The 14787-nt window shown below is 36.5% G+C and overlaps 1 protein-coding gene across 3 annotated transcripts in view; it reads right to left on the reverse strand.

Annotated features, from left to right (window-relative positions):
* The window catches only part of LOC135196429 (rho GTPase-activating protein 190-like), a 334492-nt gene that overhangs the window by 216866 nt on the left and 102839 nt on the right, over window positions 1-14787 (reverse strand). For all 3 annotated transcript variants that reach the window (XR_010310411.1, XM_064223251.1, XM_064223252.1), the window contains exons 4-6: window positions 5207-5354; window positions 1591-1680; window positions 351-553 (exon numbers count right to left, since the gene is read on the reverse strand). Coding sequence is in view for 2 of the 3 variants with exons in the window: in XM_064223251.1 (XP_064079321.1) it covers window positions 351-553; window positions 1591-1680; window positions 5207-5354 (441 nt within the window). In the remaining variant the exon portion in view is untranslated. The remainder of the gene's footprint in view (window positions 1-350; window positions 554-1590; window positions 1681-5206; window positions 5355-14787) is intronic.

Here is a 14787-nt window from a genome sequence, read left to right on the forward strand (position 1 = left end):
TCCAATACCAAAAGTTAGTGTCTCACTGCAACATGTCAATAATTTTGATGTGTGGAATGAAATATGGACCCAATCTATTTCTGAACACATGAAAATGATTCTTTAAACTTGAAAATAATGTTATAGGTATCAAATTCACTAAAAACACTGCAACTTCTAAAGAAAAAAAATTCCTTGTTACAGTGTTACAGTCTACATTTAGTTCACTTCAAAGGATGGAGGTCAAATAATACAAATCAACATACTGTATTCCTACATAATCCACTGGAAAGGAGAATACAATCCCACAACAAAAATTTTCATATTGTATATATAAAAAAAAAAAAAAAAAAATCTCATAATTTTATTACCTCATTTGCTTCATCATTTTTTGTTGTAACAAGCACAACTGGTCGCTTCGTCTTGAGACAGTTGTTAAGAATCGACGCAGTAATGTCCACCTGACGTTCTAGCGACCGATTTGGAACTTGCGAGACATCAAATACACACAAAAACCCATCTACATTCAGCTTTCCATCCGGTAAAACTCGCTGCTCATACTCTTTTTCAATACCTGAAGAATCCAAATTGCATTACATTCAAAAGAAATATTAATCTTAAAATGATCATTGAATCACCAGGCAAAAAAATTAAGACCTTAAAGAACAAAAATTTAGGCTAATGGTGCAGCGCTAAGTTTACTGAACTCAAGAAATTGGCTAGAATAATTCCATACAGTATCATAAAAAATTTTTTAATAACACAAAGCTTCCTTACATAAAAAGTTATTACTATCCATCAAGTACTAGTTCACATTTTCCCTCCTTTTACTTTTATAAATAAATTTTATCAACTGTCCCTTCTCCATTGTGAGAATACCTGGAGTCACCAGGTGTTAAAATTTCCGAGCACAACACATAACTGGTTCAAACTACACTTTTCCATAATATGTTCTTAAATTCTCAAGTCAAAACTTTTCCCAAACCACTAAAAAACGTGAACACAAGATTGTAAATGACTTCAGGATAACCGGTAAACTATTTTCAAAGTTATTTACAAATAATCATAGTAAATACTACACACAATATCAAATATGATGGCTACCTTTAAAAAAAATCATAGAAATAAGATAAAAAAACACTAGCCTAACTAGTAAAAGTCTCAGATTACCGTAGCGTAATCTTTATGCAAGCCTTACCACAACCATGACTACAGACTGACATTAAGCAAATGGAAGGTATTGAATTACTTTTCATTCAATGTACAGTTAATAAAAAAGGATGATCAGCCCCTGAGTTTACTAAAATGCCACTCAAAAATAAAATACTAAAAGAAGTTTTATTGCTTTTCATAAAACTGCAATACAATGCCTCTTAATAATATATAAAAGCTACTAAAGATGAAAATATAAAATCTAATGCACCATTCTTTTCCTTCACAAGATCTAGTAAAAAGGTGATTACAGTTTAGGCCTTTAAAGGTGTACTATTCTGAGACAGAAAGGATTTGGTGTCATGTTAAGAGAGAGAGAGAGAGAGAGAGAGAGAGAGAGAGAGAGAGAGAGAGAGAGAGAGAGAGAGAGAGAGAGAGAGAGTAATTTTACAGACTCACCTAGCTGGTTTTTGCATATGTACATCAGTTTTTCTGCAGACTGGATCTTGGTAGCACAACACCGCTTGATGTACGGATCCATCTTCCCGGCTGAAAGAAGTGGCACACGATTAAAATAGCGTAATACTGACTTTAGTCATAAAATAACAAACAGCATAACAACACATTTATTTTATGTTCGTTTTATCATCCATATTATGTACCGTCACAGCGACAAAGGTACGTATAGGTATACATCTCCAATGCTAACTACACATTTTACAAAGGTAAGGTCTTTTCACATGAAAAGGGTCAAAATTTTATATCTCAACATTGTTTATGTGAAAACTACTATATATATATATATATATATTATATATATATATATATATATATATATATTATTATTTAAAATTTAACAATTAATAAATATAAAATAATATATATAGATATATATTATTATTCTATGTATATTATATATTAATATATATATATATTATATATATATGTATAGTACCCATTCGAAAAATTTCAATTAGTATCAACATTAACAGAACAAATCTAAATAGCAAATGCCCCAAAATAAATAATAATAATAATAATAATAATAATAATAATAATGAGGCAGGATGCAACCCGGAACCCCTCACTACTATAAATACCACCCAGTCGAATAGCATGACTGTGATAGTCTAATGAATAAAAAATAATAATGATGTCAATATAAAAGGGCTAGACACAGCGTGGAAAAGGCAGCACCTCAGCATAGGATGATGTCAAGCGCTTACCGATGATGGTAAAAGCAAAAAAAAAAAAAAAAAAAAAAAAAAAAACAAGTATCAGTCTTACCTAACATATACAAGTCTGTTACGTAAGTGCATTTGTATCATTAAGTCCAGAGATAAAGGACTCTACTTTCAAAAAAACAAACAAATAAATGAAATAATAAATAATACTGGTTATAAATCTACCCATCAATATCGTCGATGCCTACTGTCCCCGTCAATGCTCGCACGAACGATGTAAGGACAAAACAAGTGAAGGCTGAAGGTCTCTTTAGAAGACTTTTGGAAGCCCCCAACCATCGCGTATTACTGTCGCCTCGAGAAGGTAAAAACGCTAACGAAGAATGATAAAATGATAATGATACAAAGCTGAGGGGAACAAAGCTCGACAAAATCTAGAAACGAGTCACTTGCAGTTCCTAACGTCTGAGAACAGCAGACACGTGCACGTGGCGCCAAAGGCTTCCATCAGTCATTACGTAATCAGCGCCACTTTCCTCGCATCATTTCCCCTCGTTCCCCGAAACAGACGACGCAAAGAAAGAAGCTTGCCGAGCGCATCTGCCTTCATAGAGTTGCATAGAGTTACAACCGAGACAAATCGGGTAATTTACGGTGACTCCTCACTCATGTTCTGATAAATCAATGCAAAGGTAATAATAATAAGAAGAAGAATATTGCTGTTAGGTTTTCCAAGTTTCCTAAGACGAAAGAAGAAGAAGAATATTGCTGTTAGGTTTTCCAAGTTTCCTACGGCGATATAAGAAGACGAAAAAGAAGCAGAAGAAGAAGAATATTCCTGTTAGGTTTTCCAAGTTTCCTAAGACGAAAGAAGAAGAAGAAGAATATTGCTGTTAGGTTTTCCAAGTTTCCTAAGACGAAAGAAGAAGAAGAATATTGCTGTTAGGTTTCCAAGTTTCCTACGGCGAAATAAGAAGAGGAAGACGAAAAAGAAGCAGAAGAAGAAGAATATTGCTGTTAGGTTTTCCAAGTCTCCTAAGACGGAAGAAGAAGAAGAATATTGCTGTTAGGTTTTCCAAGCTTCCCGGGCGAAAGAAATCCACGCACCAAAATCAATTAACTGGCGTGAACGAACGTTTCAATTCGCCTCAATTATAAAAACGTGGAAGGAAAAGTAACCAACCAAAAGATGACGGGTGTTAAAACAATACCATTATACTTATATACCTCATTTGGTGATCTACAATCGGTATAAACAGCTGACATCCCCAGAACTCATGCATATTAATATTTCGCTCTTACAGAGTTTTTGTTCCTTCTGAGAGGTGGTTCTTTTGAAAGCAATAACATCTGGAGTGACTGCAAGTTGGGCTAGCACCGAAATTTAGTGTCAACTATCCTAGTATTTGGTTACGTGAAGTTAAAATCCAAAGGTTATTCGTGACAATGGTAACGAAGTTACGTTACAACGGGTTACGGTACAAAGAAAGATTGCAATTTAAATGTCAAGTGTACAAATGTCCGAAGCAGGAAAAAACAAGATGAAGAACATTGGATGAATTTGAAGTTCTTAAAACAAAAACTAAACATATTTTTTAAAGTGTTATGACCTTTTGGATCTGACCATTATTAAAGGAATACAAGCTTAATCAAGTCAATAATAACTTGAACAAAAGCAACCTGACAAAATCAAAAAATAAAACCAGTATTAAGATGTTTAAGATTCTCCACAAATCTAACCTAGATCGCTAACTGCAATATCAATTTAAATGTAACCTTTGCAACAAAACAGTTAAAACACAGCCACTATCACATGAGTTCTTGACTAAATCAGAGTTGGACAGACAGCAAGAGGCTCTTGGTATAACCCCAACTGCTTCGTGGATAAAGGTGAACCTGGCTCCCTAATTAGTGCCTTTACAAACAAAACAGCAAGAATGAAATTCACATTTCCTTAACAACAAAACGCCCCCAGAGGCAACGTTGAGGAGGACTCTTTTCAAAAAGTCAAATACGACGTTTTGTATGCTGCTATGTTAGCTTAGGCGTAACGCGTCTATCTCCTGATTTTAGTGACTGGTGTTATTAAGGAATTTTTATGTAAAGAAAATTATCACTACACAAACGAACATCTATTCGGAGGTTTCTCATTTATCTAAACTACTCCAGATCCATTATATTCCTTATAAGTACCCTTTCAATTTCCTATAGAGTTCCAATCACCGACCGAGAGGGAGATCTTTCATTAGAGCGACGACGAAACTCACTTCTACACCAGATTCACTGGGACAAACAACCCGCCCCCCCCCCCCCCTTTTTTTTTTTAACTTGCCCTTTTTCTGAACTTGCTAGTTTTGTGAACTTGTATTTCCTTCTGAACTTACCCTTTTTTCTGAACTTGCCCTTTTCCCTCAACTGCCCTTTTTTTCTGAACTTGCCCTTTATTCTGAACGTACTATTTTTTCTAAACTTGCCCTTCCTTTTGAACTTGCCCAGTTTTTCTGAACTTACTATTTTTTCTGAACTTACCGTTTTTCTGAACTTGTCCCTTTATTCAGAACTTGCCCCTTTTTTCTGAGCTTGTCCCTTTTTTCTGAACTTGTCCTTTTTTCTGAACTTGCCATTTTTTCTGAAATAGCCCATTTTTTCTGAACTTACCCTTCTTTCAGAACTTGCCAATTTTTCTGAGCTTACCGTTTTTTCTAAACTTAACCTTTTTTCTGAGCTTGCACTTTCTTCAGAACTTACTCTTTTTTCTGAACTTGCCTTTTTTTCAGAATTTGCCCCTTTTTTCTAAACTTGCCCTTTTTTCTAAACTTGCCCTTATTTCTAAACTTGCCCTTTTTTCAGAATTTGCCCTTTTCTGAACTTGCCCTTTTTTCTGAACTTACCTTTAAAAGGCATGAAAGACGCATCGTCGATGAACTCGGTCTGTTCAATGACCTGAAAGCAGAAGTCGACGCCATCGTCCGAATAGCGGATGGCCTCTCCCCAGTAGAGGAAGTGGTCGTTGTTTACCACACGGCCACTGAAGTCAGTCTGCAAGAAGAGAAAAGAAAAAAAATTTGAGAAACTCTCGACACACAATTCTCGACACAGAGATATACTATGTAACGTTCTCGACTCCAAAGGATGGCCGCTGCGATTTTCTTGAAATGTAATTTATTCTAAATTAATAGTTTGTTATAAAAAAAACTTAAGTGTTACTAACTTTCGAAAGTGGTAAACTTTTCTCGTACTTGCGAACCTTCTCTTGAGAGAGAGAGAGAGAGAGAGAGAGAGAGAGAAACTACAATTAATTCAGGTATACCCATACCCATAAATAAATATATCTCAACTAAAAACAAGTGTTAATGTAAAACTGAGGTACACGACAGATATACACCAGATATACAACATCCCTGACAAAGTCGAAATAACCCAAAATGCGAACATTCTGATGAGAAAGCACGATAAAACATCATATTAAAAACATACTGATGTGGAAGATCTTTAAATTTATTAGTATCCGGTCAACTGTCCCAATAAACATTACACGTCTTGGGAAAACTACTAATATACCTTCAAGGCTAACATTTTACTCATAAGTCTACGTGATTTAAAAGCAACGTTTAGACTTGTCATCGCCCACAGCGAGCCAGGCATTCTTAACATTGGCCCCTATATGAGAATGCAAAATGTAGACGACTTGGCCTGAACTTCGAGAGGGCACTTGGTGGGGGGGGTGTTATTTGGCGTTTCAACTCATCCCCAGATTTTTGTTGTAGCTTTTGAGGGGAACGCAAAATTTTATGGCAACAAAAGTGAAAATATTTCAGTGATCATGAGATCCAAAATTTCGTCAATTAACAGCGCTACATGATATGTCCTGTTAGATTTTATAAAGGGCATTTGCAGACAGAGACTCTAGGCATCATCTATATGAACATACTGAGAGAAAACCCGGCGAACGACATGCCACTTAATGACAACTGCACAGAGCAACTGCCTAACGTTGAGTCATGCCTTAAATCAGAGGAATTTACTGCGCAAGTGTTGCGTGCACATATACAGCGTGTCTCGCTTTCGTAGCTAGCATTTGACACAGATATTTCAACTGAATGCTCCAAGGCTGCAACTAACATATCATTTAGATTAAAATTCCTTACGATGTACTCACTCTCACGGGAACATTCGTCTATGAATTATAGAAATAATACACAAACACCGGCATTATAGCGTAATAAGCAGATTAATGTTTACAATCACGTGTAACATTGTTAAGTGGTAGGATTAGGGCGGGGGTAGGGGGGGGAGGGGGAGTAGGCGTAGGAGGAGGAGGAAAGATTTTATACTCTAATAAATCATTTTACACATCTGCTTACTCGTACACTGCGTGATAGCACGCTCTCTCTCCTTAAGGGCAAATTATTAACAACATTGCAGAGCTAGCACGATGTTATTAACTTCATCCCTAAGTATTTCTGCATCTTCTCAATGTTATTTCCCAGAAATGTGCGACAATTCTTATAAATTTTTCCTTACCCAACAAACGGACAAGGACATCTCAGATATTTCAAACACGCTGTCGATTGTTTGCTTAATGCAGAAATAATATGCGCAAGAGCTACATCTCAAAACTTTATCAAATTTCGGAAACATGATAAGAAAAACAAGTGTCTAACCTCTGTTTTGCAGAAAGAATTTCCAGTCAAAATGTTGACGGTAACAATGGCGAAAATGCAGAAGATAAAAGGCAAATGCTGACATGGCCTAACCATTTTTAATTTTTCTTTATCTAAACCAACGTTTCGGGTACCCTTTCCCATCATCAGGGCTATGAGTAAAATTGTTACAATATAAATAAAAAAAGTAGGCAAAAATAAGCTGGTAATTACTATAAGAGATTCATTTCCTAATATAACACAGTCGTTAAGCTAAAAGTGAAAAAAAAACTACAAAGCGATTTTAAGCTAAAAATAAATTTAAAACTATACATAATTCAGTGAAATGGCAAATAAAAAATGAAAACAAAAATACGAATAAAATCAATAAATCAAAGCTAAAAAAGGAAAGGATGTTGGACTTACTGACAAAGAACAGATTAGTCAAAGACGATGTCAGAAAAAAAAGGAGAGAGAGAGAGAGAGAGAGAGAGAGAGAGAGTAGAGATCGATAGGAGAGTGACGCCTAAGATGGAGAGGACGAGAGATATAGAGAGAGAGAGAGAGAGAGTTAGGCAATATGTAATGGTGTTGAAGTAGTTTGACTGTTTAAGGAAGGCGGCAGTTTCTTGTTGCAAAGAGATTCTTAAAGAAGAAGAGAAAGGCAAACGGTAGTTTGGCATAGTATTCTGAAATGATTCTACATAATAATGTCAATTTTACACGAGTTTGAACCGTTCCTTGTGGCAGAAAATTCTTTTGATTTTATAATGCAGCCAGTGCGATAACTGACACCTCTATGGGAAGTGATGCAGACTTTCAGAAAGTGTTGGGTAGATCTGACGTAATTTCCAAAATTACATCTTGGAAAAGGTATATTCATAGACAACGAAAGAGCGCATCAACTCCGGAAGGGTGTCTTTGAATTTAAAAATAAATCTGCCTATTGTTAACTTGAAATTCACACATGGGTACAAGGTGCTTAGGGATATTGTAATAACTTTTAACACTTTTTTAACAGTTCTGTCAAAGAGGTCAGAAGGATAACGGTTATTCTAAAAAAAATACTTCAAGAAATTATATATAATTGTAAAACTTACTCCAATCTGAACATAGGAATAGGCGCTAAATAAAAGTGTCTGTTGATACTGTCAAATGCCCACTCAAAAATAAATAAATAAAAAAAAATAAAAACAAGGGGGTGGGGGGATTTTGTACATTCCACACACTGCTCAACAGCACCTAACCACGAATACTCTTACTTATATTTTAAACCTGTTTTACTAAAAGGTAAATACCAACAAGTAAAGTAAGTTGCACAAAGTTACTATTCAAGAAAGCTATGCAACAACTCATGGTGCACATCTGCCTTATCTTCACGATTCCACGGTGAGCAGAATTTGTTTGTCTTTATCGCGTTTATTTTGGTTTTAATTTTCATGATACATAAAAAGAAATGGCAAAAATAACGAAGAACATCGTCTAATTGGAATACCACTAAATTTTAAAATAAGTGATATACTTGGAAAATGGTTCCAGCTTCCTTTGTGCATTTACATTACACGTTGCGCACACACTGCAACCGTCTGTTGCAAACAGATGTTCGCCCCTTAAAATATTATGCGGTCCACTATAGTATTAGCATGCTGCGATATATATGGAAAATACAGAGAAAAAAACAAAGCCTTTCGATGCAAATGCAGATGCATTTAACGATAAATTTGAATAGGAAGGGAAAACGAAGAGCAAAAGCCGACTGCAATAGTCTGTCTCTCTCTCTCTCTCTCTCTCTCTCTCTCTCTCTCTCTCTCTCTCTCTCTCTCTCTCCAACACACACACACAAAACGGACGATAATGCATGGACCTAATTTCTTTATTATAACAAAATAAGTACATTTGCATAGTCGACACGCATGCCTTAAAAAAAACATTCTAAAAATAACTTTCCCCTTGATTTATATCATCACGAAACCGGATGATCTACTTTAAGTGAAGACTGCCCAGGGATATCCATCAATGCTAAATTCATCGCACATTACGGAGGGGGGAAAAAAAAACGCTATTTTTACCAACGTGATTGGGTTTGACGTGAATGACCCCGGCCTACTAAGCAACAGGGAACACATTCCATCCCCACCAACGTGGGCTGGCAGGCTGGTTTTCCCATAACAATATTTTAGCTGTGAGAGAGATTTGCCATGTCAGTAACTCGTCCCCAGAATGGTACGATGCCGTGCATTCTTTATCTGCTACAGTAGATTCACATCAACCGTGCATCTGATGTCTAGGCCAGTCCCTTACGACGCTCCTGATTGGCTGTTGATAAGCCAAACACAGGGCTGGAAACTCTCAGTCTCTCTCGAGAGTTCACATAGGCAGGATGTATGTTCCTCCTCTTCTGAGGGATACTGGTGAAAGACATATCCCTCAGGAGAGGTGGAACATAAACTCTCAGTCTCTCTCGAGAGTTCACATAGGCAGGATGTATGTGCCACCTCTCCTCAGGGATACTTTTGAAAGACGTATCTCTAGACAGGTGGAACATACATACTGCCTATGTGAACTCTTGAGAGAGACTGAGAGCTTCCAGCCCTGTGATTGGCTTATCAACAGCCAATCAAGAGCGTCGTAAGGGACTGGCCTAGACATCACATGCGCGGTTGATGCGAATCTACTACAGTAAAGTACTGGCAGTCCCAGTGAAATGTAACAACATGCCAAACACCAATAACTGTCCAAAACTTATTATTGATAGTCCAATTTGGAACCATCAAAGAAGCATATATTTACGAAACCCAACATGAAAAGGCATTTTTGCTGAAGGCAAAGATGGGTTAATTAATAGAATCGTCATGTACTTAAGTAAAACCGGTTTTCTAAATAGTCTAAAATTTTTTGTTCAGGATTAATTCCTGAAAACCAGTGGGAGAAGAGCCTTCATGAGGCTCAGAGGTCTGGGTAAACTATTCCTTTATAATAATAAATAGTTATGTAGGTAAAACCTTGAAGTATTTCATGAATTTCCCAGATGCGCTGCATATCTATTGAATATTCCTACGTTTGAATTCTATGATAGATATTTTTCTCTTGATGACGATTTACAATTAAGTAGGAAAAAATAACAGTTCGAATTCTTAAGCATTTCCGCCTCTTTACAAATCAATGAAATGTTAATGAAGCAAACTTCCCTCCCATTACTGGAGCCTTTTCACCAATACCGTAACACTCTGATATCAAAGGCAAGTTACTGATACCGATACTGGAGAAGAATTCATGCCCATGACAGCCAAGCCTTAATAAGCATTACAACTCAAGTCTTACATCTGCTTCGTACTTAATCCAATAAATTCTCGTTTTGAGCATTTATAGCTGCGTGAGTCTGTCAAGCCAAGACACAACTCCCACAATCTTTTTCTCTGTTGCCTATATTTGCATCCAAGTCACACAGCACTCCCACACTTTCCTTTTACATACCTAGCTACTCTAACACACACAGCTAGACACACAGCTTTTTTCTTGCTCAACTAGTTTAAGTTAAACAATTCTTGACCTAACACAATGTCACACTTTCACATCTCCAAAAATGTACATATATATATATACACAAACAAGCTAACATATAATACAAGCTTAAATAAATACATATATTTCATATATAAATATAAAGACAACACCAACAAAGGAAAGTGAAACGAAGGAGTACTGCGAGGCCTTTCGATCCAATGCTGCTAAGTCAAGTACACAAGAGTCGAAAGGCCTCATAGTACTCCTTCGTTTCACTTTCCTTCGGGACTTGTGCCTCTATTTATATATTCATCACGTTCCAAATTTTCGTGATTCAGTTATACATACATACATACATATATACATACATACATACATACATCATATATATATATATATATATATATATATATATATATATATATAGTATATATAATATATATAGAGAGAAGAGAGGAGAGAGATAGAGAGAGAGAGAGAGAGAGAGAGAGCGAGAGAGAGAGAGAGAGAGAGAGAGAGAGAGAGACTTTTCCAAACATTTTATACGTTACTTTAAGACCATTTTGCCAACATCCTTAAAAACAAAATTATTCATCCCTTTACAAATCAGCAGAGGTTCGTCTAAATACTTCTCTTGTCCCCTTCAATCAACAACAACAACAAAATGTTGATTAAATGATGCAGTGTCGGCATCAAAGAAAATATCATAAACAATACTTTAAACGCAACATGTATCTATCCATAAGCGCAAGTTTTTCTCAGCTTTACAATTTATATTCTAAAGGGATTAAGTTCCACGTTAAGACTTTCCTTCAGGCCACAAGGACATACTTCTCTGCGCCCTCGGCCTTACTTAAATATGCAGAATAAAGGAACCGTGGCCCGACCTTCGGGACGGTATGCCACGTCCCTGGGGTTACAACTTCCCGTCTTGCCCTTTCATCCCTCACACTTATTTTTATTTTTGACAGTATGTGTACAGTGCAGAATTGTAGACTTAAGTTCTGGCAACAAACACTTGGACACAGCAGTGAGTTCACATCGGAAAAGAGAACTTAACGGCGAAGGAATAAAACTCGTGCTAATAAATGAAAAAACAAATGCAATGGACAAAGACCCCAAAAATTCTACGCTGTTAGCGAGTATGATTTCAGTTGCTTGACCCACGAAGACCAAAGACTCTCTGGGTACGAGCGTCCAAATCTCCATCAGGCAATAGTCAGTCAGTGAACATATTCGACCATATTAATCTAAATACGGCCGCCTGGTCTCGAAATATTTCTTTCTATACACACAGACATGGGCAAAAGATATGCCTTCCAACTTCTTTGGTTTATTTAAACAAGGCAAGAACATGTAAAGAAAACGCAGAACTACAAAAATATGAAAAAAAGCATACAAATAAAAAATCATGTAAAGAAAGCGTAGAACTACAAAAATATGAAAAAAGCATACAAATAAAAAATCATGTAAAGAAAACGCAGAACTACAAAAATATGAAAAAAAGCATACAAATAAAAAATCCTGTAAAGAAAGCGTAGAACTACAAAAAATTAAAAAAAAGCATACAAATAAAAAATCAAAACGCTATAACCAATAAAAAGAGCTATTATTACGATGTAGAAGTTTCAAACCTCGCCAGAGGCAATGTACAAGCACGACCCGTGAACAAGCATAATGAAACACATCAGTACTAATCAAGCAAAACTTAACCATAACCTATAAGACAGAAACTGGAAAAAAAAAAAAAGAAATGAAAGTCATGAACTCCAAATAATAATTTCAAAAGATAACACAGGCTAACAACTTAGAAAAAAATGAGCAACGAAAAATATCAAAGCAAAACAACCCCGGATAACCCTGAACACTCGATCGGTATTCCGGGCCAAAACCGCAAAAGGTCGAGACTGAGGGTTCATCAACAGTCATTTTGTGCAAACCCGAACCTAAACAGCATACAAAGAGGGACCTTATTTCTCTCCCCAACACAGAAAGCAAAGCAACATAGCATTTGCTGGGGACACCGCGGTTGTCAGCAGTTAGCGTTGTAGTTTTTCAATATGACTATTGTTATTTGCAAGCTGGCTTATGTGGAGAGAGAGAGAGAGAGAGAGAGAGAGAGAGAGAGAGAGAGAGAGAGAGAGAGAGAGAGAGAGTCTTTTGTGGCGTTCCAATTCTCAGATTCAAATCACACGTACTGTTTGGTCATGTAGCCTATACATTCAATGCAAGACTTTGAAACTACTTGGTCATGTAGCCTATAAATCCAAACCAAACTTTGAGCTATCCTACCATAACATTATACTTTTTTGTAAAAAAAAAAAATTTTTAAATAAAAATAAAAAACAATGACCAATAAGGCCACTTATGTCCAATTCTGCACATACTTCTCCATCTAACCATTGCCTGATAAAAGACCATAGCCGAGACAGAGAAAAATTACATTTTCAATCAATTCACCCTAAGAGAGAGAAAGAAAACAAAGGAACTGCGTTTTATAGTAGGGGAGAGTGGGGTAAGAAGCCCCCTTTAAGGAGAAATGCTTATATAGTCTACAGTATTTCACCTATTGACCTAACAGAGATATTTCTAGAAAGCTTTGTTATTGGAGTATCAACGATCACAATCATGAGAAGCAATTTAGGATAGTAAAAACATGACCTGAAAAAAATAAACAAAGGGGGCCTTTTACCCCATGGGTGGGGTAAGAAGCCCTGATATAGCACGCATACTTACATGAAATGTGTCCAAAGAAGAAATATGCGTGCTGGCTGTTTCCCATTCTATTTCTCCCTGGCTGTTTGGTATAGAAAGCTTCAGGCAGAAGGTGTTGCTGCACTGTTCAGCTGACTAAGTTGCTATGATATGTAATAAGCAAGAAAATAGGGGAGGCCTTTTACCCCACGGGGGCCTTTTAGCCCACTCTACCCTACGTTTCTTATTAAATCTTTTTAAGTCCCAAAAAAAATTCTATTATAGTGTTAAACATCTTTTAAGAACACAAAATCATGTAAAAAAACAGCATCACCATTCTCGCCATCAACGAAAAATATGGTAAGCGTAAGGGATAAAATTCCTATAAAACAGCTACTGACTAAAGTAAGTGTGTGGAAAGTAAGCATTTCAAATGTGCAGCAGCGAAACTAGAAGCATCTTTCCTGCGTAATATATAATTCACTAGAATGCAGACGCTAACGTTAAGTCCCATTACAAGAGAATGATTACGCTGACCCAGATTTCCGTTGTAACTCTCGTTATTCGTCGCCTCACTCGCTTGAAACAATGACGAGAAGGGACTGTATTGGACACTGGTCTTGTTTTAATTGAACAATAATTCTTTCCATTTGGCGCATTCTTTCCCAGATTCTGTCTAAACTTCATACTTTAAACCTATAGTTTCGAAGAGCAAGAACTCATGGAATTGAGTTATCCCGTGTCCTAAGGTTGATAAATTAATAAGGAGCATGTCCTAAGGTTGATAAATTAATAGGGAGCATGTCCTAAGGTTGATAAATTAATAAGGAGCATGTCCTAAAGTTGATAAATTAATAAGGAGCATGTCCTAAGGTTGATAAATTAACAAGGAGCATGTCCTAAGGTTGATAAATTAACATGGAGCATGTCCTAAAGTTGATAAATTAACAAGGAGCATGGTCCCAAGTTTGATAAATTAACAAGGAGCATGTCCCAAGGTTGATAAAATACAAGGACATGCTTACAAGGTTGATTATAAAACAAGGAGCATGTCCCAAAGTTGATAAAATACCAAAGGAGCATGTAACCAAGGTGAATTATAAAACCAAAGGAGCATGTCCCAAGGTTGAAAATACCAAGGAGCAGGTCCCAAGGTTGATAAATTACCAATAGCCCGGCAATGTCCCAAGGTTGAAAAATAAATAACCAAGAAGCAGTCCCAAGTTGATAAAATTTCCTTAAGGAGCCCAATGTCCCAGGTGAAAATTTAAAATAAAACAAGGAAACATGCCCCAAAGGTTGATAAATTACCAAGAAGCATGTAACCAAGGTTGATTAATTTACCAATTGAATTCCAATGTCCCACCCAAGGTTGTAAAATTTACCAAGGAGGCATGTCACAAGGTTGATAAAATACAAGGAGCATGTTCCCAGGTTGATTAAAAATACCAAGGAGCACGTCCCAAGGTTGATAAAATAAAACGAGCATGTCCCAAGGTTGATAAATTACAAGAAGCATGTCCAAGGTGATAAATTTACCAAGATCATGTCCCAAGGTTGATAAAATACCAAGGCAGCATGTCCAACGGTTGATAATATACCAAGGAGCAGGTCCCAAGGTGGTTTGTAAA

The sequence above is a fragment of the Macrobrachium nipponense genome, chromosome 17 (genome assembly GCF_015104395.2).
Source record: "Macrobrachium nipponense isolate FS-2020 chromosome 17, ASM1510439v2, whole genome shotgun sequence".
Taxonomy (NCBI): Eukaryota; Metazoa; Arthropoda; class Malacostraca; order Decapoda; family Palaemonidae; genus Macrobrachium; species Macrobrachium nipponense.